Here is a 23,170-nt window from a genome sequence, read left to right as displayed (position 1 = left end):
AAGCATGTGCATATGTTTGTGTGTGAGGCGTGATACTCAGAGTTTATGTGAATGGGTAACCCATTATGGATTTATGGTGTCTGTGAAAAACAATTTGAGATTGTTTAATAGTGGACTTTCCAAGGCCGATACTGATGTTTTTCTTCTTTTTTTTTTAAAGATATCCATTCATTCTCTGTTGTCAGGGTTCATTCCGTAGGGGGCGCTGTGGGCGAAAAGCAGCAAATATGGTTCTAGGAAGGGATCATGGAAAAGTGCCAGGAAGTGACGTACTAGGAACAGCTATAAAAGGTCCAGGAAGTGAGGTGTACGGGGGTTCCATTTTGGTTGTGAAAGAGTATTTGGTGTGGTTTGAAAAAAACTTTAAAGCCTACACTGTAATCCAAATCAGAACTTAAAATCATTGAATATTGTGGATGATAAACTTTAAGACCTGGAAGCTTGGTCGAAATTAAGAAGATGTGGTGGTGGATAGAACTGAAACAGCTGAAAGGAACACAGCTGAATTTTTGAGTTTTTTTTTTTTTGTCGGATATTACTGGATTACTTTGGAATATATTTTCATTGGAATCATTCAAATTACTTTAAAGGAACATTACTTTTTAGCAACAGGGGTCTCCCTGTCTCTCCAGCTCTTTAGTAAACAGAAAATGTTCAGGTGGGGATACCAATTTTATCCAATCAGACTGAGACCGAAAGAAAAACTCCCGCACACTGTATGTCTGACAAACAAGTGCAATTGGAAGTGATGCCCCAAATAAATTAGCAGATAAAATTGGAACTGGCACACTATCAAATTGAAGCTGATAAATGGGTACTCTCTCCTGAAATTGGCAACTCACCTGAAATTGTATTTTCTGTTTATAGAAGAGCTGGAGAAACTGAACAAACAATCCACAGCAATAATTGGGCTACTACCAGAATATAGAGCTTTAACTTTTAACAAAATACTTTTTGTTCCAACCAAAACATATCACTTACCCTACCTTTAATATAAGGCCCACATGGCTTTGGCATCCAGGGTTGAGGGTTTTATTTCCTGCCTGGTGAATTTTTTTACGAACACACAATGTTCCAACTCCAAGCACATTTCAAAGTGCTGTGGAATTATCTAGACAGCCATGTGCACATACTGTATACTGCATTCAGACAGATAGAAAGCACCTACAAACACACGCTCCGTAGCATGTGTGTCTGTACATATAGCCTTGCACGTGTACATACACGCACTGACGCACACACATCAACACCAGGGCATGCACGCACTGTATACACTGTTGGCACCTGGGTGTGTGTGTGTTTTGAGGGTGGGCTGGGGGGGTCATCATCTTACTAGAGGGTCAACTTACAGTAATGTGTTGTTTCCTCACCCAGGGATATCTAAAAGAGAGAGAGAGAGAGAGAGATGGAAGAAAAGGTGGAGAGGGAGAGAGAGAGAGATAAAGGGACTGAACAATGGAAAGTGACGTGAACACTCTGAGAGACTGATTACGAAGAAATGGTGGTGACACAATCTGACCGCAGAGAGAGAGAGAGAGAGAGAGAGGGTGAGAGAGAGAGAATGTGTTGCAGTAAGAGGGGTCTATATTGGCGGCATGAATCGGCACCGAGGCATTCTGGGGCCTCGTGTTACTGGCCTTATAAGGGCCAGGGGCCATGGGTCTCCGCTCGCCACTCGGCTATTCTTAGTGTGTGTCCCTCACCCTCAGCGCCCTGCCACTGTGCATACAGTAGCTAACTCCTCTTCTGCTTATTCACTAGCAACTTTTAACTGCTGGTGCTTTTTTTCCCGTTTGTTTGTTTGTTTGGTTGGTTGCACTGAGCTCTCTGCTCAGAAGTTCCTGCAGGAGTTCCTCAGGGGTAAGAGTTTGAGTTCAGAGGTTCTTGCATGGGTCTGGGAGGGAGTAAGGGATAGACATGGATATTTGAGGTTGTTTGGGACTGTGTTGTGGTGAGGACTGACTGGCCACTCTTCAGTCCAGTTTGGCTCTGTGACGGCTTACTCACGCTCTTTGTGTGTGTGTGCGTGTGTGCGTGTGTGTGTGTGTGTTACAGCTAAGAGGTTCCACGGGCATCTAACCCACCCCCCATCGCCACCCTACCAAAGATACCCCCCCACCCAACCAACCCCACCCCACCCCAACCCCGGGTGTTTGTCCTGAGCGCTGGGAGCAGACGGTCGAGAGAAGGTTGCACGCGGTACTGAGGAGGTCGAAAACAGCCGTCGGCAAAGGGAACAGCGGAGTAACAGGCAGTAACAGGGAACGGGGAACGGGAAGCAGCAGGAGAACATATAGAATTTGAAGGGAATTGCCGGAGGAGTGCGGTTGGTTTGCTAATAGCTGAAGATGGCCGCGTACACAGTGACTCTGAACGGCCCCGCGCCATGGGGCTTCAGACTACAGGGAGGAAAGGACTTTAACATGCCCCTCACCATCTCCAGGGTAAGGACCACACAGCTACATATTTATATGTCAATATTTCACATTTCATACAATATTTAAAACATGGTCAAAATCATGTTTTGGACACATGCACCTGTAATGTGTGCTAGTGTGGTGTGTGTGTGTGTGTGTGTGTGTGTGTGTGTGTGTGTGTGTGTCTATCCATATGCATGTGTGAGGGCGTGTCTGCATGAGGATATAATTATATATAAACGTATATGAGTGTCTGTGAGTGTGATTACGGTATGTGTGAGTTGCATTGCGGTTATGTAATGTTATAATACCTGGTGACGTGTGTCGTCATCAGGTGTAACACTATAGGAGGAGAGTTGAGGTGGAATGCGGGCTTACTTTTAGTACAAAAACTCATTCTACAAAGTTTACCCTGTTGCTTTTACTCAAGTCACAGAAAGAGTACCTGTACGGAAATGTACTCATGCACTGTGAGGTAATTCAAAGCTTGTTAAAAAAATACTGGGGTACTTTGCAGTATATTCTCTCCCATACCTCCCTCTCCTTCCTTCTCTACCCCCCCCCCCCCCCCCCCTCTCTCTCTCTCTCTCTCTCTCTCTCTCTCTCTCTCTCTCTCCTGGCTGGTCTGATGGCATATTTACGGCATTTCCTTTAAATAGCGTGGGAGGAAAGCTAGATAGACAGGGATTGAGAGATGGGGAGAGAGGGGGGGACGGGGGGTAATGACAGCTTGTGTTACCTTTGGTAAGCTTTATTCCCTTCAGTTGTGCTCAGTTTCAGTCCTCTGGACCGGTTCCTGGACGGTTATTTAACCACTTGAACCCCCAGCGTGCCTATCTTCTGGGGGGAACATTAGGCCAGAAATAGCCGATCTACAAGCTCGAAACGCGTTTTGAGCTTGTAGATCGGCTATTTTTTTGCCGAAGATATTTGGTGTAGACGGAAGAAAGTGATCAAAGAACAGTTGTAACTCAAATCCGGTTGTTGAGACTATACAGAGTTTAAGTGGTTGATGTTGATGCAAAGTTTCATCATGGCTGAATGGATGGATGGATCTACAGTATGGATAGACATATTTATGAATGGATGGATAGTTGGATGAATGAGTGGATGAACAAATAGCTGGATGATGGATGGATAGAGGAACCTACAGATAGGAGGAGTTCATGGCTGACTAGACAATAGACAGATGGATCGATGGGTGGGTGGATGACTGCTGTGGCCCAAAGAGTAATGGATGAGTGGGAAAAAGTTGGAGAGACAGACAGACAGACAGACAGACAGACAGTGTGATCTTGACGTGGTCAGTCTGCAGCTGTGTGACATAATCCTGCTGGTACGCTCACACAGTAAAACACCTCAGGTGTTGTTTATTTAACTCTGAGTTTGTTTAATTCCTCCGTGTTTGTTCAGCTCTCGAGTTCAATCGTTTCAGCGTTCCACTGACGTTGCTCCACTTCCTCATTGTTGTTCACATACATACTGTATGGATGACACAATGTTCATTGTTGTTTATGGCTTCATATTTGTGTGTGTGCGTGTGTGTGTGTGTGTGTGTGTGTGTGTGTGTGTTTGTGTGTGTGTGTGTGTGTGTGTGTGTGTGTGTGTGTGCGCGTTTATGCGTGCTTCAGTGTTTATCAGTGAGCTAGCGTGTGTGACATTGGTGTCATGCTGGGCTGTCAATTCGGGCCTCCCCGACATCTATTAGTTTATAGTTTTGTCATCCAGCAAGGGCCTCAGGGCTTTGATCCGTTTCCAATATGACATCGTATTGTTGGATCTGCTGCGTTTATCCTCTCGGCTCTGACAGGCACACAATAAAACATGGATGCTTTAGATGTGACAATTCAGGGTGACATTACAGTTTGACACTATGCCCTGGCGTCGTTTTGGATTTCAACATACATCATTTTCCAGGACCTAATAATGGACTTTGGAAAGAAGAGGAGTGAAGTCACTAAATTCCTCACATCTTGTTAGCCGGACTCGTGATTATTGCAATGGGGAAGCTAGTCTTACTATGTAATGGACTGAAGCAGAGCGTATATGTTCCTTGGTGTCATGTTGGGTAACTGCAGTGAAGTAACCTAGAATATTTGGCTCATTTGTTGAAGCTAGCTGTCAGGCAGTTTGCAGATGTCAGGGAATATGTATACGACTCGCGTTAATGATACAGTGTGCTTGTCATTCATCATGTTTTCCAACGCGTCCCCAAAGCAATATGCGAAGATTGGTCTTGAAGTATATGATTCATGCGAAAAGGTGTGTGTGTGTGTGTGTGTGTGTGTGTGTGTGTGTGTGTGTGTGTGTGTGTGTGTGTGTGTGTGTGTGTGTGTGTGTGTGCGCGTGTGCCTGTGTGTGTGTGTGTGTGTGCGCACGTGCACACGTGTGTGCGTGTGTGATTTCTCTTGAGTCGACAGCCTTGTGTCAGTGATACATTTACACACAATCCCGAAACATCCGTCTCCACACTTCATGACACAACCAAGCGCGCACGATCACATGCGTGCCCAGTGCTCACCCACACAAAGAAACTCATACATATTTTATGTGCAGTACAAGTAAATAGTATAATGAATGGACAAGCAAAACACCAATTTGAGGTGAGCAAAAAAGCCTCTTTTTTTATCCATAAAAATAACTATAGGGAGACTGAGGAATTGATGGGTGATGCAGGTGAAGAGAGGCACATATTGGAGGCTCAGGTGGCAGAGAGCAGAGGCACCGTTGTGTATACTGTATGTATATATACGTATTACATAAGTAGCACGGTACAGCGAGTACAGTTCTATACACTGTAGGTAAATAAAGTCCAGAGAGAGAGAGAGAGAGAGAGAGAGAGAGAGAGCTCTCAAGTGAGTGTCAGTAGCAGCTGACAGCATTGGGGGACGGGGGGGTATGGGGGGCAGCGCAGGGTCACACAGAGCGAAGTGGCAGGCATTTCAACTGTGACACTTATTTTTAACTCCTTTAACGAGTTGCCTGTAAGCCTAGACTAAAGTATTGCTACCAGAGATGCTAGCCTACTCTGTACCGCTGTCCCACTCCAAACCACAGCTCACTAAAACATGATTTATACTCCCATCCATCACACGACACATCGTTGCTTGCGGAAAACAACTTGTTTTCAAGCTGCTAACTTGAAAATCGTTTCTTTTCAGCAAGTGACACTATCGTACTTTGAACTATGAAATTAGGTTTAAGGGCCTTTACACTCTGGGGGCGTGACAAATAAACTGTAATGCAATGCTTGCAGTATCTGCAGTGCAGAAGCTTAAGGTCTTTCCACACCGGGAGTGTAAATAGCTTAAATGATAAAACAATAATGAATTGTTGGGAAATATTTCACATCAAACTATTCATACAGGTTGATACTTTTATTCACGGTGAAAAATCAGCTTGTAAAATCTGCTTTTAGATTGGCTATTTCCACTATTTTTGAAAATGTATGAACATTTTTCAACCGATAAATTGAAAAGAATGCAAACGATTCTGACTATTATGCAAAATTATTTTGATTATGCAATAATTGCGATCAGGCCTATACTGTACCTGAGAGGCCCAGAACCCTTCATTGCATCCTAGCTGCTCTTCACCACTCGTTCTTTTTATTGTTACATCTCTTACAAGTACACAAGCGTAAGATTATTTGGTGTTGGTCCCTCAGCATTGTAGCATCAACAACAACAATAGTAAAGGGATAATAAAAAAACAGCAACAAAAGTAAGACAGAAGACATGACCTCTTATTCACTTGAATATAAGATCTTTCTCACTTGTTAAGATAAGATAAAGCTTCATTGATCCCTGGGGGAAAAGTCAGTAGCAGCAAAAGCAGTGACAATGAAACACAGATACCCCCCCCCACACACACACACACACACACACACACACACACACACACACACACACACACACACACACACACACACACACACACACACACACACACACACTTTGAGTGGCAGGTACACCCATGCACTCACTCAGAGACTTGCTCACATCATGAACTATATGCGTCTCATGCACCCAACAGCACCACACTACATGTCATCATACATACCTCATACCGCAATGGAAACAAGCTGTAAGAATGTATGTGACATATGATTTTATTTCAAGATCAATAAAAACATCAATCAATCAATAAGAAGAGCATATACAAAAGTAAAGAAAGTTCTGTATAGGCCTACATGAATTTTTAGCATACAGTATGGCTGAATGAAAACGGAAAGAAATATTTCTCTATTTAGTTTAAGTGTGTGTGTGTGTGTGTGTGTGTGTGTGTGTGTGATTGGCACTACTGTATGTATTGAGATAACATACACATAGTTTCACGAGATGCAGGTTTTAACTTCAAATCTCCTTTTGGAAATAATTAGTCACATTTGTGGCAGTGATTAAATTAGGTTTAGAGGGGGAAGTATGACAGTTGTTCAATGCTGCCTGGTTGACTCAACATGACACCATTGTATTCAGTTAACTAGAACATCAATCCAGGCAAAAGTTCACGATGAATATTAATAATTAACATTGCTTATTCTTAAAGAATGGGGCTCATCTGTGAATGTTTGAGAGCAGGGTGGTGTCTGGATTCAGGAGATTACAGGAGATCACATGCAGACAACACAATTCCAATGCAGAAACTAAATATTGCTTAGCCCATGGGGGTTCCCAAACCCCTGGGCTTTTCCATGCAGAGGACCCCCAAATAGCATGGCTGCGTCAAAATGGCATAGAAAATACCACCACCACTGCCACCACCCCCCACACTTTGAAAACCAGTGACGTAGCCCTATTTTAGTGCCACTGTTATAGCTACTTTAACTCATTCTGTATAGCTTCTAAAGCCATAACAGTCTTTATCGACTAGCGAACACATTTGGTCAGCGTTTCCGTATCAAACTGTCCTGTTTGATAGCAGTGAGCTTGATAAGAAGAGACTTTGCGTATTAGCGCCGCGCCTCCACTTAGCCTATTGGCTTAACAGAGATTTTATCCAGCCCTCCGGGGTGGCATAGGCCTCAGGGATTTTTTTAATGATGCTGCCTCAGCATTGATGTTTAAGGCGTATTTAATCTAATGCATCTTCATTGCTGAGTTGCAACCTATTACAGTTTGGAGAGAAGAGTTTGGAGCTGTGACACACTGTACACATGGTCTTGTGTCACACAAACGAAGGACTGAGGTGTGGATTCCAACTCAACAAAAGTGTTCTCATTTTAACACCTTTCAAAGTTGCATCCCCACTCTCAGCTGTTTGAGGACACACTTTGGCCAAATGTACAGTAAATAATTAGTATTTATGTGTGTATATATAATTGTATATATAATTGTGTGTGTGTGTGTGTGTGTGTGTGTGTGTGTGTGCGTGTGCGTGTGCGCGGCTGGGGACCCCCTGGAAGCTTCTCAAGGACCCCTGCTTTGGGGGTCCCCGGACCAGACTGTTCTGTTGACACCCACCAGTGGTGTAAAGTAACTACTAACGTACATGTACTCAAGTAATGTACTTAAGTACACTTTTGTGGTGTTTTTGCTTTACTGGAGTATTTCCAAAAAACGTACTTTTGGTACTTTAAGTATATTTCGATGCCAATACTTTCATACTTCGACTCAAGTCAATTTTGAACAATATATTACTTGTAACGGGGCATTTTTATATCGCGGTATTGATACTTTTAATTAAGTAACAAATGTGAGTACTTCCTCCATCACTGACCCCACCCCTCTCCCTCCATAGATAACTCCTGGCAGCAAAGCCGCGGGTGGCAGCCTGTCCCAAGGTGACGTCATCTCTGCCATCGACGGCGTCAGCACCGACGGCATGACGCATCTGGAGGGTCAGAACAAGATCAAGCAGGCCATGAACAAACTGGATCTCTCCATGCTCAAGTAAAGTTTTACTTTAGTTTAGGTTCTTTGAAAACAGTGGTGTAAAAGTCACTTTTACTCAATTACTGTACTCGGGTATGCTTTTCAGGAATTTTTACTTTAGTATTGAAAATTTCCAAGTATTGAAAATGTCCAATTTTCAATACTTTTACTTCTACCCCACTACATCTCAGAGGCAAATATTGTACTTTTTACTCGTTACAGTATTGATACTTTTACTTAAGTAAAAATGTTAGTACTTTTTCCACCACTGTTAAAAAGTCATTAACACAAGTTAAAACAATTTGAGGATATAACACAAATAGTCCAATGACTTATTTCCATTGTGGTCCTCTCACACACAACAAGTAAATATCATCTTAAATCAACTTAAATCATGTACAATGTGGCCTGCAATAAATAAACTAAATATTTCAGACAAGACAACATTACATTTAAACTGACCTGCAACCAACAGCCCTTCATATCCTAACCTAAAAAACCTGAACTTTGGATTTTTTTCCAATAAACAAGACTTTTGTTTGAAGTAAGTTTAACTGAAACATCCAGGCTGTTCCATTGGGTAGTCCCAGCCTACGTGAAAGAGCCCTTCTCAGCTTGACCATTAAATTTGACAAGTGATATGTTTGACTTGGCTTGTCATATAAAGTTTTATTATCATGCTGTGTCGATATAAAAACCCACCAGGCGTGTTGGCAGTTTGTACGTTAAGGGCGTGTTTTGTTCTGTTCTGTTGTGTCCCTCAGGTCAAGACGTGCCGCTACATTTCCCTCATCAGCACCCTCCAGAATGGACTCTCCTCTGCCAGTTATCCCACACCAGAAGGTATCAACTCAACACAAAGTCGATTCACTCACGTACAATAACAACAATACGTAACACTTCCCCAATACCATACCTGCTTTAATGCGTAGAAAAACATCACATTACAACAAGCCAGTTAGACAAATCCATACACAAAATATGCAACTGTATTATGTTTCTGTTGTTTTCTGTTCATGTTGAATGTATGATGTTTTATGTTTGAAAGAATGCCACAAGAATCTCAAGCAAGATTTCAATGGCTGAATCCTGCTGCCCTCTAGTGTATAGTATTCAAACTGCAACGGCACCTTTATTGAAAGGCAGCTGGGGGGAGTCGGATGTCAACAACAAGCCACAAATAAACAAAAGAGGGAATAAATGTCTAGCAGGCTGTCTGCATTGCCTGTAATAGGCCTTCATCTGTCCAGCTGTCTGTATCTCTTTTTGTCTGTGTCCATTAGGGCTGCACAATATTAGGAAACCATGCAATATGCGATGATATTGCGATGACGATATGACTCACGATCGATAAGTTAACAAATATTGAAGTACATGCAGTTTGAATGTCTTTCTGCCTGAGGTTTGCTGCTTACATAGAATTCCCAGAAATGAAAAGCCTTACTGCAGTGGTTCTCAAACTTTTTTAATTTCAAGGACCCTCATAACTCTGAGAGCAAATGGAACCAAAAGGACCCATAAGAGTCCACTTGGTTCCATTTGTACAATCTCAGAGTTACAGACCTGTAAAGGCCCTTTTAGAATATATACAGTATACCATTTAATGCAGTTCAAGCAGCCTTTTGTGAATTGAATGTTGATATTGATATATTGTGCAGCCCTAGTGTCCATGTTCCTTAGCCTAGGATCCAGCCTGATTAACTACGCTCGGCTGATTTTTTTTCTCTCACTTCGCTTATCAGTCTGGCCAGCCTCCTAATATTGACTCGTATTTTAATGACGTAGGCAAGTCAGGAAGTGACTCGAGTTTTACATTGGACAACACTGGTCCCGCCCCCCCTACAGACCAATCCGAAGCCGCGAGTCGTTTTCACTCGTTTGCGCACGGAGATAGGAGGCTTTCCAGACTGTATAGCGAGTGAGAAACAAAACCCGCCGAACGTAGCGAAGCAGTCTGGATCCCGGGCTACATGTTCCCTCTCTTCCTCCTTTTCAAGGAGGTTGAACAGGAGGTAAAAGAGGATGCCGCCGTAAAAGAGGATGGTCCTCCTACAACCGAAGACGAACCTGAAATGGAGCAGCCGGTATCTTGCGGAATCCGTCTGGCCAGAAGGCCCTCCACTAAGTACCTCTTCCAGGGCCAGGCACCGGCGAAAAAGCAGCCAGAACCGGAAGCCACCGCACTGCCCCCTCCTCCCCCGACCCCGAGTCCGACCCCGGTCAAACCCCCCGCCTCCCCTCAGCCGCCGGTGGTTGCTACGCCCGGCCCGCCACGCGGGCAGTACAACACGCCCATCGGCTTATACTCTGCCGAGACGCTTAGGGAGATGGCTATGATGCAGGGGAAAGTAGGAGAGGCTGGCGGCAGCAGCAGCAGACTGTCACTACCAGGGTAGGTGACTTAAGGGGTTTAGGGAACGGCCTCCGATTATGTCACAGAAGAATCTCTTAATAAATTCTAACTCGGGGCAGCCTACCAACACACCTGAGCTAACCTCCACGCAAACGCAGCGGGTTGGTGATGTCACTCTGCACTTGACTTTGCAGGTTGTGTGTTTTAACACAGTATCAAGTCACAGGGTGCAAAGCGTTCCCCTGTCCTAACTGTAGGTCACGCTAAGATGAATTGGGCAGAGGGCATGCCATCATAACACCACCCACCACGCACCTATCATCCCTCCCTCCCTCCCTCCCTCCCCCCTGTCTGAGTTCATATTAACAGTCAGCGACCGTGATAAAATGGACACTCTGAACTTTCCGTCGTTATCTCCGGGACGCATTCCTGCCACGCGTGTGTGTGTGTGTGTGTGTGTATGTGTGTGTGTGTGTGTGTGTGTGTGTGTGTGTGTGTGTGTGTGTGTGTGTGTGTGTGTGTGTGTGTGTGTGTGTGTGTGTGTGTGTGTGTGTGTGTGTGTGTGTGTGTGTGTGTGTGTGTGTGTGTGTACGCGCGCGCGAGTGTGTGCCCCTGTGCACTATTCCTGGAACTCGCGCAGGAACACTCCTTGGCCCGCCTCCAGGTAACCCGGAGCACGGCAGGCTGAAAGGTGACCTATTGGGCTGTAAGGTCGTCTGAGGAGCTTTGTCACAGCCGCATCACCGCCTCATTATGGAAGCTTGACCTCCTGTGACCTCATCGCCTCATTCCATCATCTTCTTTTTAGTGAATAAAGTGTTATTTTTCACAATGTAATGGTAGAGCAGTGATTCTCAAATGGTTTTTAGCCACTTACTGGACTAGGCTTAGTTAACTGGGCCTGAATTGGCTCTGAACTTCGACTTCGCCTACACCAAATCTCTTCACCAACAATAGCCGATTTACAAGCTCACAACGTGACACGTTGTGACCTTGTAAATCGGCCATTTTTGGCTATTTGAGATCCTATGTTTGGGTAGGACCACTACTGGTCGACTAGAGGTATCGCATGATGCACAAAGCGCAATATCTCCCAAAGCTAAAGTTGGCGTTCCGTCTTAGCTCAGCGGTAGCCATTTCATCCTTCGCATCAGTCGCATGACCCGGCCATTCTCAACGGCAGAACTTCCGGATGGTCTGTTTCAGTTGCATGGGGAAGGTGGGGTCTGTTTCAGTTGGATGGGGAGTGCGGGGTCTGTTTCAGTTCAAAAGTGTCATTAGAGGTCAGAGTCCTTGGTAGATCTATTAATCCAAGTTATGTTTGACCAGTCGTCTGTCGCTCTGAGCAATCAGCAAAATCTGAAGCCGATACTGGCTACAAGAATGTCTAATGAAATAGTGTACGCGCTGAGGTACAGTACAGTGTGTTTACACAGATCAGCTGGAGGAAAGGTGGGGGGGCTTTTCTCTGAAGGAGTGCTCAGCTTGGAAGGGGAGGAAGGGGGGAGTCAGGGTGGGAATAATCGGCGAGGTTGATTGAGGCCGAGGGGGGGGGGGGGTCAGTGACATATGCTCCAGTATCAATCTCCACTAATCCCTCTGGCCACTGTAAATGTTCAGCCAGACTGTACGACTAGAAGAACATACCACCACCACCACCGATGACGATGATGACACTTTCATGCCCCAATGGTCGGTTAACCACTGAAGCGCTCTTTTATATTTCGTCGTACGACATAGCACACCTGCAAGCTCTTTTTGTGAAAATACAGGAACATTTGGGGACATTTTTGAAAACTTTTGACACTAATTATGATGACATTCCCAAAATAGGGACTCCAGGTCTAAAGTGGTTAAAGGGCTGATCCTCATTGTGGCGCACACACACGCACACGCACGCGCACGCACAGGGGGAACAGCTGCTGGTCACCATCATGGAATGTTCCTCTCTGGTTACCCACCATCTTGCCAAATCCCCTGGATGTCCCAGAGATAGATCCCATCTCTATATGCGTACCACCACCGGCACGGAGCCGTCCCATGTGCACAGGGACATCCACGACGTGCCGTGCACGGTGCCATCCACGTGCACCATGGTCTTGGCCCTTACCTACAGTACACTGCACACGTGCACATATGTGTGACCCATCATGTGATTTCCAAAATAACTGGGAAAAGGGATAGTGTGACTGTGTTGTATTTATGTGTGTGTGTTTGTGTTCATATGTGTTCTGGCCACTCCGTGTGGATAGGTTATCCGGTGGTAGAACGTAACTAAGTTTACTTTGTTTAAGTAAAATGTTGAGGTACTTGTGCTTTATTGAGCATTTTCATAATTTTCATCCACTTCCACTATATTTGGAAGGCAAATGTTGAGCACGTCATTAATTACATTTAGTTAGTTTTCAGATTGAGGTGAACCAAATGTTTTAAGTTTAATCAACAACTACTTTGGGATGTATAGATTAAGTAAAGATACAGCTATTGATGACAAGCTGCATAGCAGTATATAATGTAGTTAAAATACCACCACACCCCCAACATAAACTACACATTAATGCATACATAATTATAATGCAATATTTAGTAATATAAAATGGACTATTCTGCATTATTAGTATTTATTTTAAGTAGATTTTGACCTTAATACTTAAATAGAAAATTGAATGCAGGAGTTTTTCTTGTAACATTTCTATTGTATAGTTAGTTAGTATTTCTCCACTGTGGTATTTCTACTTTTACTTGAGTACTTCTTCCACCACTGCTGCTGTCATGTGACAGAGGTGCCTCTGCTCCTGTCAGTCACTTGTGAAGGACGCAGGGGACTCTGGGAAATATTCCAGCGCTGAGAAAAGCCAGCTATTCTGGCCTGTAGCTGGTATTACAGCACCGTACTGTTGGGACACATTCCTATGATGCAGAATGATTTCAAACGTATTATTTTAATCTATTGCGCTATCTCGCTCTCTCTCTCTCTCTCTCTCTCTCTCTCTCTCTCTCCGTTCTTCTCTGGCGTGTTATAGGTCATTGCAAACACAGCTGCAAAGTCAGTACCATGAAATATTGCAGTGCTGAATGTGCATGGACTCTTGCTCGTTTACTGTGTGTGTGTGTGTGTGTGTGTGTGTGTGTGTGTGTGTGTGTGTGTGCGCGCGTGTGTGTGTGTGTGTGTGTGTGTGTGTGTGTGTGTGTGTGTGTGTGTGTGTGAGAGAGAGAGAGCAAATGAGATGAGTGAGAATCTTTAAAAGTGTGCATTCCTTTTTTTGCATTGGTTTGCATTTGTAGAACAGAATCTGATCCACTGTTGTGTCAGTGGTGTGTGCTCTGCTGTGAATTGTTTCTATCCCATTTGGGGATGAAACTCCACTGTATGCTGAAGTCATACGGTGCTTAACATGCTGTTCTGGCATGTTGAGAGCGCTGGCGGTTCTATTTCAGTGCCTATGCACTAATAAACCACCAATTTGTGATGCATCATTAACTCGTGTACATCTGGCGGCCTTTGTATGTCAAGCATAATGTACATGTTGTGTGAACGGGTTCATATTCATGTATATTAATGCATGTGTGTGTTGAACCAGGATATCAGACATGTGTTAAAACACATGTCTGTGTTGTACACGCATATTGCACACAGTGATATGTGTCAGTATGGGGTGGCGTGTGTATTCTGTCATTTTCTGGTTGATAATTGCATATTGTGACCTGGTGTGATTGTCGTGCTGGCAGTTCTAAACCATCTGCATGCATTTGGTTTTTAAAGGACTTTGGGCCACATTGATTCTAGGGTTGCACTAATGCCCTGTCCAATTATTGGTGTTGATACACAATAAATTAAGCTTATTTATTATGTTTGTCAAACATGCAGTTGCATGAGAGGAATGCTGTAGAATACAAATATTTGACTTTGCTGAATCATTTAGAAGTTTTGTGAAACTGTGCTGTTTAAAAGATGTAGGTTAGCTAATTATCATAGATGAGTCAATGTTCTAGCTATCCGTATGACAGTCCTTTTTCATTATTATTTGACTGCTAATTAGCGCTAGAACATGTTAATTTGGAAATTGCAGTATCCATATTACCTGCAGTGAGCCATATACAGTAAATTCATAATTTGTATAATTGAGTAACACTGTCAGGAGGCCCTATACACATGGTAGGTACAATTAACTATGAAGTCATACAACAGCTCCCTCTGCCGGCCTGTCCCAGTACTACACCTGATCGCTGCAACCTCCTGGCTGCACCTCAACGTTGTCTGTGCTCTTGTATTTCTCCCCCTTTCCATTGGTCTCTTCTGGGCTCCGGTGGTCTGCACCATTTTGACTGAACCACCCCCACCCCCACTCCACCACCACCCTCCTTCTCCTGATCCCCCCTCTTGATCACTTGACCACGCCTCACCTCCCCCCCGTCTGACTCCAGTGTGGAGTACACCCCCAACTTCAACCCCATTGCCCTGAAAGACTCTGCCCTGTCGACCCACAAGCCCATCGAGGTGAGGGGTCCGGGGGGCAAAGCCACCATTGTTCACGCCCAGTACAACACGCCAATCAGCATGTACTCTCAGGATGCCATCATGGACGCCATCGCCGGACAGTCACAGGCAAAGGGACACGAGGGGTAAGTGAGCACTTGGGGGCCATGCCGATATAATGTAGTCCTAGTTCCAGTTCTGTGTTCCTTCTCCCACGTCATGTAATCCACAGGCAAACTGGTCACTTTTCTGCTGGTCAGACCCCGGTTTGTAGGTCTGTTCACAGGGCTTGGACCAACATGATTATTTTGAGAGTCTCGTGAAACACATTTTACAGTTTGACTGCATACACTACCATGTTCATGGTTCCATTCCAACACCTGTGTTTGTGCTTCTCCTCGTTTGTCTGTGCCAATCCCCCTGTGTCCAACTTTGTCCAGGGGCGTCATTTAAAAAAAATGAGAAAGGTTGACAGGGGAAAGTGACGTATAGGCTAATGCATTTATGGTTGCAGACAACAGTGTATGTCTATACTGTAAGTATATAAGCATAATATTTTGAAAGTAATTCTGTATTCCCAATGACATCACATGATTGTGATTGCATACAAATAGTATCTCTAGGCTACCGTAGAATCAGTATCACATCAGTATCATGGTTAGTCATGGTCAATATGAACATATCATGTGACTGACAGTCACGTTATGCACAAGACACGGCCAAACACACACACACACACACACACACACACACACACACACACACACACACACACACACACACACACACACACACACACACACACACACACCGAAAGATAATCAGCTCATTCAGCACAAAATATGTGATTCAAATCAGCAAAACAGTGCAGAGGTGGCGAAAATACAGTATGCATAAAATAACAACACATTTTAGATGAAATGCATCCATCCCCTGGGACCCCAAAATGACGCCCCCTGACCTTGTCACTCCCTCCCCCCTCCCCTCCCCCTCCATGCATGTTCATCACTCACTCAATCAATCAACCAATCACACGTTCTCCTTCCCATTCTTTCTTGTTCCTGGTTGATTCATGTTGTGACCTCAGTGAGGAAGTGGGCTCCCCTCTGGCGTAAGTACTGCGGCGCTCCTTATCTCCATCCACACTCACCTCATACATGGACCCCTGCGTGTCCCATATATCAGTGGTTCTCAGTGGTGCTTTTTCATGTCCCCCAAACTGACATGTATTTGGCCACGTACCCCCCATCTGAAAGTGTTGTGTGTGCCGGAAGAAACATTTTCAAGATGAAAAAAGAATAGCAGATCTACAAGCTCATAGCGTGGCACGAAGTGACGCGCTGTGAGCTTGTAGATCTGCTATTTTTGAATACCCAAAGTATAAAATATTGTCAAAGTGGTTAAAACTATGCGACGCTGTATTAACTACTTTTTGCTGGGGACCCCCTGGTAACCCCAAAGAACCCCCTGGGGGTCCCCGGACTCCCACTTTGAGAACCAATGCCATATATGTCTCATTTTGTCTCCTTTGTGTCTTGGGTTTGCGAAGAAAAAAGGCTTGTGCATTGTTGGGTCATGTTTGTAATGTTCGTATGTATGTCTTGTGAGCTAATATCCCAGTTCTGTTGTGATATTGTGAGGGTTCTAGTCAAGTATGAGGCATAGCAGGAGACATGATCTATATAATGTCCCATAACTGACTAACCCCCCCGAGGTTTGCGTGATGTCTGTATCTCTGAAGCGGTTTTGTTGCATCGTCCTGTTGTGGTGTTTTGGACTGGTATACTCTTGCAGATCGGGACGCTGTCGTGAATGATTTCAATGTCAGATGACCCGGGTTTTTGTTCAGGTTTATGGAGGACCTCCTTCTTACAAAAATAACCTTTTGGCCTTGCAGCCTTCGACGGTTTGATGGGATTTCATGGCATGGGAATGTTCTGAGTCGCCGATCGATCGCGGGTCTCTCTCCACCGACGACCCACCTATACACTCCCCAGCTACACCGAACTTCACACTGAACTAACTCTAATGTCTGATATGTACTCACTTTGCTAACATCCATCACAGACTGCTGGTCCACAAGTAAAATCCTACAAAGTTAATTTAACTCCGAACAGTGCACACACACAAAGACGCACTCACCTGTGCACACACTGTCATAAACACACAATACAACAAACATCCAGTCTAAAGCCTAATTTCTGCTATGGTGTCCTGGTGCAACGGTCGCACGACGGTGACTTTGTGCGGCAAAGTCTAAATTAGGCTTAAGAAACATTTGTATATACACACGCACACACACGTAACTGAGTGGGTGAGAGGTCGTCTGGAAATTGGAAGGTAGCCGATTCGACCCCCTGCTCGCCCAGTCTAAATGTCCCTGAGCAAGACACTTAAGTCCCAACAACTCCCCCCATGCGCTCAACACAGCCATCTGAGCAACCATCAGCTGGTTGAAGCTGTAAAAGCAATTTCCCCTCCCACAGACACACACACACACACACACACACACACACACACACACACACACACACACACACACACACACGCACAGAGCGTGTGCTCATAACAGTGTGTTTCCGCTCCCCAGTGGTGCCTTACCCATCAAGGAGCCAGTGGTGGACTGTGCGTCTCCAGTGTACCAGATGGTGATCCGGCCAGGCGACCGGAGCGAGCAGATGGCTGAATGGGCCCGACGTGCCGCCAACCTGCAGTCCAAGAGCTTCAGAATGCTGGCCCACATCACCGGCACCGAATACAGTCAGTTTTACTTAAACGTTTATGTTTATGTTTATTTTTTAGCTTTCAGCATGATCACAGATTTAAAAAGAGGTGGCATTATTATAAATATTAATATAAAACTTCTATCTCAATATATCAATAGTTCAGAATATACGATTTGCAGTTTATCTAAAAAATCTAATGACCTAAAACTGAAATCTAAAATCATTGAAGAGTCTGCACATTTACAGTATGGGGTTGGAGTTCACCCATATTCTTTCTTTCTTTCTTTCTGTCAATTCCTTTCTTTCTTGCCTTTCAACCATTCTTTCTCTGTCAATTCCTTTCTTCTCTTTTCCTTCTTTCATTTGATTTTGTCCTCCCAGTTTGCCTGTTTTCTGTTTCCTGCTACAGCCCTGATTGCGTGTGTGACCGTGTGTTCATGTTATTTTCCTTATAGTGCAAGACCCAGATGAGGAGGCCCTTGCAAGGTCGAGGTAAGACAAATTAAGTGAGAGTAGCTGGAGACATTTCAGAAACCTTTGAAATGATTCATATTACGGTATATGAATCCATTCTGCCATGTTACGATGAAGTATAAAATAGGCCTTAAAGGTAGGTTAAGTGATACTTAATAATTGTTAAATCGCTCTCTATTCTGATTGTTCAGTAACAGGAATCTCCCTGTCGCTGCATCTCTTTTTATCCAATTTTTTATCCAACAATATCACTTAGCCTACCTTAAGTGGTTAATCAATTACAAAACACAAACACAGCCTCTGTCTGAATAAAATAAGTATGTGCAACGACCAGACCCCATCAGAATGGTGTATAAAAACGTAAAAATCATCAAATTAGGTCCGCCACTGTGTGTCAGTGTGCTAACGACTCTCCTGTCCTCTCTTACCGCCCCACCAGAGAGAAGTTCGAGTCGGAGGTAAAGGGCCCTCGCTTTGCCAAACTGAAGAACTGGCACAACGGACTGTCTGCACAGATTCTCAACATCCAGCAGTGAAGACGGTGCCGGAGGCGATCGGATCGGAACAGAGAAGACAAGAGGAGAACGAACATACAAGGGCAACACACACACAAGGACAACAAGCACATAGGAGACGGAGAGAGGAAAGAGAGGGAGGGTTTAACTCCTTAGGAATGTGAGTTAGCGTATTAGCCTAGACTAGTAGAATGTTACTTAGCCATTAGCGTGAGAGTGCTATCTGTTGTTAACAAGCTCGGTTTGAGCTGTACCTGTCCTATGTATCTATCTACACGACCTCGCTTCTAGTTTTGTTTTGTTTTAATTTCATTTATTTTTAGTTTTTTTCTTTTTGTTTTTTTTTGTTCTGCGTCTCTTAAATTAAAGGGAATTGTACAAAAAAGTATTGAAGAGAAACTGTAAAACTGACTGTGTATCTTTTCTGTCCCCATTCTGTACGTAACATACACAGATATATTATGTCCAATATGTCACAGAGCATGCTTGTGAGAAGAAGGCACGACGTGGAGACAAATTTACACACTCACACAGACACTTATCCACATGCACAAAATACTGTATGTAAAAAAATGCACACATGAAAAATGTACTGATGTCAATGTGAATAAATATTTTCTTTAAACCAAAATGTGGAGTGTTGAATGTTAATGAGCTTACACACACACACACACACACACACACACACACACACACACACACACAAACAAAATCTGGAAACCCCAATCTACACAGTGAAATCCTCAGTGTTAATTTATCTGTGAGAGTTACAGAAAAGTCAATTTGGACCTCCGGTGGTCCTCGGACTCGACGTTGAGAAACCGCAAAAACCTTCTAAACTAAACCCTACTTCATTGACCGGGGACCCCCAAGGGTCTGTACTTGGTCCCCTCCTTTTTATGACGTTGCTCTGAAAGAAATACAGGTGTGCCTTGATATTTTGACTTGCTCATTGGCGTGCCTTGTTGGGTATGAAAACTTTTTAAACCACTGTACTGCATTAATCACAGTACAGGTTTCTGTAACTACAGACTGGCTATGAGATTCACCCACAGCACACATATATACTGTAAGAAAGGGCAGGAAGGCCAGCATGAGGAAGTGTCTACATCCCATATTCTTCAGGTTTCCGGTTTTGAAAGCTAACATGCAGCAGACGGAGTGAATATCTGTCAATGATGCGATTACACAACAATTTTGGCCTTTTTATAAAGCTGAATCATCGTTTGCTGATAGTTATGCGATTACAGGCCATTAAAGGATTATTCCAAGCCTTCAAGATGAAAAATCATAATGATATAAAATGATATAGGCTACTGTACTCCTTTTATCAGTGCTGTCATAAAGATGTCAGAATGTCATTGATCAACTGCTGTATGCAGACATGCTGTCTTATTTAAACAAAAGACTACAGTGCATAGTCTAAAGTGCAAATGCATTTAATCCACTTTTGCTAGTTAAACGGTGCATAATCTGGGTGCAAATCAGGCACAATGTCCCCCCCCCCCGCATGGAACACGCTCAAGGACCCCACTTTGAGGACCACTGGTGTATCATATATAAGCATTTATCATCAAAGACTATGAGAAAATAGTGTTAAACCAACTCTTTGACAGAAGAGGCCAAATCCCATAGTCTCCAGGCAAGTTTTGAGCATTATTTCACGCAGTGGACAGTGGAGTGAAAATCTACTAATGATGCAATTACCCAACATTTTGGGATTTTATAAAGCTGAATCATAGCTGGGTTTATGCTCATATTTATGCGATACAGGCCATTAAAGGATTGTTCCAAGCTTCCAAGATGAAAAATCATAAAATGATATAAATCTCCTTTTAGCACTGCTGTCATGAAAGAGATGTCAGAATACCATTCATCAACTGCTGCTGTTTGCAGACATGCTGTCTTATGGAAATTATAGCGAGACATTCTGGCAGCAAAGTCCATAATGTTCAGTCACTGCCAGCGAGGCAGCAAGTCTGTTACAGACACAGTTTGAAGGTAATGTGTTTATTCGTAATAATGTTTTCTTCAATTAAAAGTATATTTAATTGAAGAAGAAACAATCTAAAGATTAAATTCAAATAAGATTTTTAAATAATAAACACACGCACACGCACGCGCACGCACGCACGCACGCACGCACGCACGCACGCACGCACGCACGCACGCACGCACGCACACACACACACACACACACACACACACACACACACACACACAGGCCAGGGACAAAGGTTAATATTTAAACACTGATCTTTTCCAATGTAGGTAAGTTCAACAGAAACATCAGCTTTTCCACTGCTGCTCTTGTAAACACAGAAACACAAACACACACACACGCACACGCACACACACACACACACACACACACACACACACACACACACACACACACACACACACACACACACACACACAGACATGCACATGCACACGCGTACACACACATACTGTAGTGATGATGATTATCTCACTTACTGGAACAAGAGAGTGTCTAATCTCACTGTGCTCTAGCCTCTAGCCTCTGTGAAATTTCTATATGTGTTGTATGTGTTGTGTTGCATCAGCCTGCAGAATTATGTCATGGAGCAGAAACAGAGGTACGGTAGTGTTCATGAAACTTCCTGTAAAGAAAGAAATATCTGAGCTGAAGTCCAGCAAGATACAGTAGTAGTACAGTAGTGAACGATAGTATTAATATTAATAATATATTTTATTTTATTATTATATATATATATTTCTTGTGTTTATTTATTTATATATACATGATACATTGATTGCCATCGCATCTTTCAGCTATAAATACTGCTTCCTATTTCAGTGAATAGAATTTTGTGGCTGAACAGTTTTTGCTGCTACGCAAAAATGTCAGATATCTCCTCCTATAATTAGGTTCAAGGTGTTTTAATTTCACATGCATGTACAACAACACAGCTACAGGAAGCTATTCTTGTAGGTGCAGTGCAGGTCAACATTAGGGTTGGGATCCGGAACCGGAAGGAACCGGAAGAACCAGATCCAACATTGAGGAACCGGAATCGGCTCCATCACATTTGGAACCGTTTCCGGGACTGTTTTTACCAGGTGCTCGAAGAGCGCCGGGTCTACAGACAAGCTGGGACATAGTCCGACACCTAAGTGACATAGTCCGACACCTAAGTGACACCTAAGTGTCATTGGCTGTCCTGGCTGTCCTTCACTCCTTTAAGCCAATGGCGACACGAATGGGGAGACGGCCCGCCCCCCGCAGTAACCGTGCTCCGCTCTGCTCCCCTCATTCACACTGACTGTAGTCTCGCGTAGCCAGACCCCACAGAAAATGAAAAACAGCGACCTCTGCTTTTCTGATATTCTGTGGAGTCTGGCAGGAGTATAATGTTAGACTAGAGCGCAGGGAAACACCGGTTTCATGTCTGCCTATAGCGCATCACTTCCGGTTGGTGCGACCATGTTTTCATTCCCACTAACAATATTTCTACACGGAACACTAACACCACTTCTCCCAGAGAACATGGATGGTTTTGGTTATAAGCCCACTTGTTTCTATGATGAAAGAGTAATTTAAAATGTGAATATCTTTCCGTGGTTTTGTCTGCTCCGAGGACGCTATTGTTAAATTAGTTTCGGCTAGTTTCGAGGGGGGGAGGGTGGATCATGGTGGATGGACACGTGAATCCCGCCCACTACATTTCATTGGGTAAAGCGCGGCCCACTTCCTGATCTGAAGGCACGCCCACTTTTAGCCAATGCGCACTGGTTAGGACGAACCGCTCCGACAGATTCCACCGCAGGTCGGAATCTGTTCTTGAGAGATTACACTGACTGCAACAGCTGTTGTTGCAGACAGTGCAAGTTTTACTGCAGCCTCAGGCAGGAGGAGGGTTAGCCTAAATGCTAGCGTGCTTCATTACACCTAGTTTGGCTATTAAGTTATTATTTGGCCATGTTCACACTGACTTCAATCTTCGCTATTGTTGGGAAGACCCGTGTGGTGTCAAAAAATGTTGCCACCACTTATATAAAAAACATTATAGCGTTTAGCGTCGCAGATTCTGTTGCCAGGTTTGGCGAGAAAAACAAGCAATCGGAAAAACAAGTAATCAGGTCTATGAAAACACACACACACACACACACACACACACACACACACACACACACACACACACACACACACACACACACACACACACACACACACACACACACACACACACACACAGAGCACCTGGTAGAATATGACTTTTCAAGTCATTTCTTTCTTGTTTTATCACACACACAATTGTCTGCTATACAATTACAATACCGGTGGTTCATAGCCTACTGGTGATGCTG

General features: G+C 43.9%; 1 protein-coding gene across 2 annotated transcripts; it reads left to right on the top strand.

Moving 5' to 3' along the window:
• Positions 1-1,720: 1,720 nt before the first annotated feature.
• Positions 1,721-19,466, top strand: ldb3b (LIM domain binding 3b). 2 transcript variants are annotated; one of them, XM_084079218.1, is made up of 10 exons: positions 1,721-1,860; positions 2,056-2,444; positions 8,157-8,308; positions 9,055-9,133; positions 13,667-13,689; positions 15,069-15,266; positions 16,208-16,231; positions 17,711-17,880; positions 18,302-18,338; positions 18,760-19,466. In XM_084079218.1, exons 2-10 carry the CDS (start codon positions 2,349-2,351, stop codon positions 18,854-18,856), a joined length of 876 nt encoding a protein of 291 aa, XP_083935344.1. In that variant the 5' UTR covers positions 1,721-1,860; positions 2,056-2,348; the 3' UTR covers positions 18,857-19,466. The 2 variants fall into 2 exon arrangements, with proteins under 2 accessions (XP_083935344.1, XP_083935345.1); XM_084079219.1 differs by lacking the exon at positions 16,208-16,231.
• The last annotated feature ends 3,704 nt before the right edge of the window (positions 19,467-23,170 follow it).

The sequence above is a fragment of the Gymnoscopelus microlampas genome, assembly GCF_963454915.1.
Source record: "Gymnoscopelus microlampas genome assembly, chromosome: 14".
NCBI classification, from domain to species: Eukaryota; Metazoa; Chordata; class Actinopteri; order Myctophiformes; family Myctophidae; genus Gymnoscopelus; species Gymnoscopelus microlampas.
Note: the sequence above shows the minus strand (reverse complement) of the source record. Positions and strands in the feature narration are given on the sequence as shown.

Bases quoted from the DNA above. Each gene is read 5' to 3' on its own strand.
- ldb3b (XM_084079218.1), top strand. From the start codon at position 2,349: ATGGCCGCGTACACAGTGACTCTGAACGGCCCCGCGCCATGGGGCTTC. The intron at 2,445-8,156 runs GTAAGGACCACA...CTCCCTCCATAG, and splicing joins TGCCCCTCACCATCTCCAGG to ATAACTCCTGGCAGCAAAGC. The intron at 13,690-15,068 runs GTCAGTACCATG...GTCTGACTCCAG, and splicing joins ATTGCAAACACAGCTGCAAA to TGTGGAGTACACCCCCAACT.